The sequence below is a fragment of the Priapulus caudatus genome, unplaced genomic scaffold (genome assembly GCF_000485595.1).
Source record: "Priapulus caudatus unplaced genomic scaffold, Priapulus_caudatus-5.0.1 Scaffold296, whole genome shotgun sequence".
In the NCBI taxonomy this organism is placed as follows: Eukaryota; Metazoa; Priapulida; class Priapulimorpha; order Priapulimorphida; family Priapulidae; genus Priapulus; species Priapulus caudatus.
Window position 1 is genome coordinate 276,045 of NW_014577357.1, and position 2,298 is coordinate 278,342.

General features: G+C 49.1%; 1 protein-coding gene across 1 annotated transcript in view; it reads left to right on the forward strand.

Annotated features, from left to right (window-relative positions):
* LOC106808688 (homeodomain-interacting protein kinase 2-like) overlaps positions 1-2,298 on the forward strand; it is a gene marked incomplete in the record, with an annotated part of 44,809 nt that overhangs the window by 32,539 nt on the left and 9,972 nt on the right. The window contains 1 exon segment of the mRNA XM_014811511.1: positions 1,330-1,453. Within this exon segment, the coding sequence (XP_014666997.1) occupies positions 1,330-1,453 (124 nt within the window).

The following is a 2,298-nucleotide window of genomic DNA, read 5'->3' on the forward strand; positions in this document are numbered from 1 at the left end:
ATATATAGGCGTGTAAAGTAATTGCGTGTTGCCCAAATTCACTGATTGTGTTAAAACCAGGAGCCATGTCAGAAATGAGCGACGACAGGAAAGTGAAGTCCTAACTGCTCCGTATAACCTTGCTTGGTGGGGGTTAGCGTCATTTATCAGGTCAGTATCTCCGCTGCGAATCCAGCTGACATGACGAAGGCAGGCTATGAACGCGCACATCAATGAAGAAAGTCGCGGTGCGGTGATTTCACACGCAGGCCGGCATTTGTTGCACGCGAGAGCAATGCTAGCAGCTTTCATGACTGTAGCTATGACTGCATCATGACTGTGCTGCATCATGACTGCATTTCTAGCAGCTTTCATGACTGTAGGGGGGTGGCTTCATTGAGTGTGTTCAGCTTAGCGTTGGTTCGGTGGGGGAATGTAGACATGGCATCTTGAATTTCGACTAGACACAGGGTTGAGAATAGTGATGTCACGATCATCGATTATACTCGATCATCGGTTGAACAGTGGCTCGAACCAAGCGCTTAGTGATGTCACGATCATCGATTATACTCGATCATCGGTTGAACAGTGGCTCGAACCAAGCGCTTGGTTATCAAAATCCATAATCGATTTAATCGAAAAAAAAAAAAAATGATGACAACGATGACAATCAGTACATGTATTATACACACAGTAGTAAACAGTGCAAAACAAACAGTAAACAGGGCTAAACAAGCACATACATGCACACACGTACATGCACACGACGTTACGCACACGCAGGCATTCAACACCCCGCGTAACCGATTGTAACCGATCATCGGTTACTTGGGTCCAGCCGATGATCGATTACGAAATTACAACCGATTGACAACACTAGTTGAAAATGTAGACTGGGTATCTCTCAACTTCACTTACGCGTCAACTTTGGTAATCACGCACACTCCGTGTGTTGACTAAGCGTGTAGAGTTGAGAGCGCCTGTGTAGTGAATGTGTGAACGTGTGAACGCGCTGGCCGCGCATTAGCATCTCAGTATGTGGACTAAAAAGTTATTAACAATAACGCATGTGCTTATTTTGAAGATTCATGCGGTTGTACGTCTGCCAAATTTCCTTTGGACATTTGCTGAAAAAATACGGTAATTCTGCAAGAACGTGTTCTGGAACGGACTAGTTAGCATGGCAAAATTTTCAGGGAGTCACACGGACTCCTGCATATGTCAAATCAGGGAGTCCGGCAGTAAATCAGGGCATATTTGACTCCGGACTCGCGTTAATTTCGCATCCTGTATATCTATCTGTGTAGTGAGCGTGTTCGCTGAGCATGTGCGTCTCATTGTATCTTGCAGCGCGCCGGAGATCATCCTGGGACTGCCGTTCTGTGAGGCGATCGACATGTGGTCACTCGGTTGCGTCGTCGCTGAACTCTTCCTTGGCTGGCCGCTCTACCCTGGAGCCTCCGAGTACGATCAGGTACGTCAGCGCCCCCTGGTGGAACTAGCGTCAGTGCCCCCTCGTAGAACTAGCATCAGCGCCCCCTGGTAGAACTAGCATCAGTGCCCCCTGGTAGAACTAGCATCAGCGCCCCCTGGTGGAACTAGCCTCGGCGCTGTGCACGGATCGGTGGTGCAGATGTGATTCTTTTATTTGTGTCGGCCGGATGGCGGGAGGGCGTGGCACGAAACGTGTCTGTTCTCGTTGGATCCGTCGACCGTTGTTAGCGTGGAGTGTCGTCGCCGCGAGATGGCATGTGAGCGATCGTGACGTTGGATAGCGGCCATTGTGTTCGTTGTGTTGTGCGTCGAAATTTTTTAGCTGGCCAATTTTTTTCTGTTTATGCGTGTGTCGTGCGCGTGTCCAATTTCGCATGCGACGTCCGGTGCGTCACGCTAACACGTCATCGCGATGTCACGTATCGTCATTGTCCTCGACATGCTTCGCGCCGCTACAGGACACTTCTAACGTGACGCGCGCATGCATGCAGTGTCGTATCGTGTAACGATGTACGGATCGGATATCGCGTCGCATTATATGACTCATGTTACCATGGAGATTTGCACTGAATTAAACGAACCGTTGTATCGTTGTCGCGTCATGTTGTCGTTGTATCGTTGTCGCGTCATGTCGTCGTTGTATTTCGCTACGTTGCGTCATGTCGTCGTTGTACTTCGCTATGACGTTGTATTTCGCTACATCGTGGCGCCGCCATGACACGTATGTTGCATTGTTGTCGTATTTCGCTACATCGTGGTGCCGCCATGACACGTATGTTGTATTGTTGTCATATTTCGCTACATCGTGGCGCCGCCATGACACGT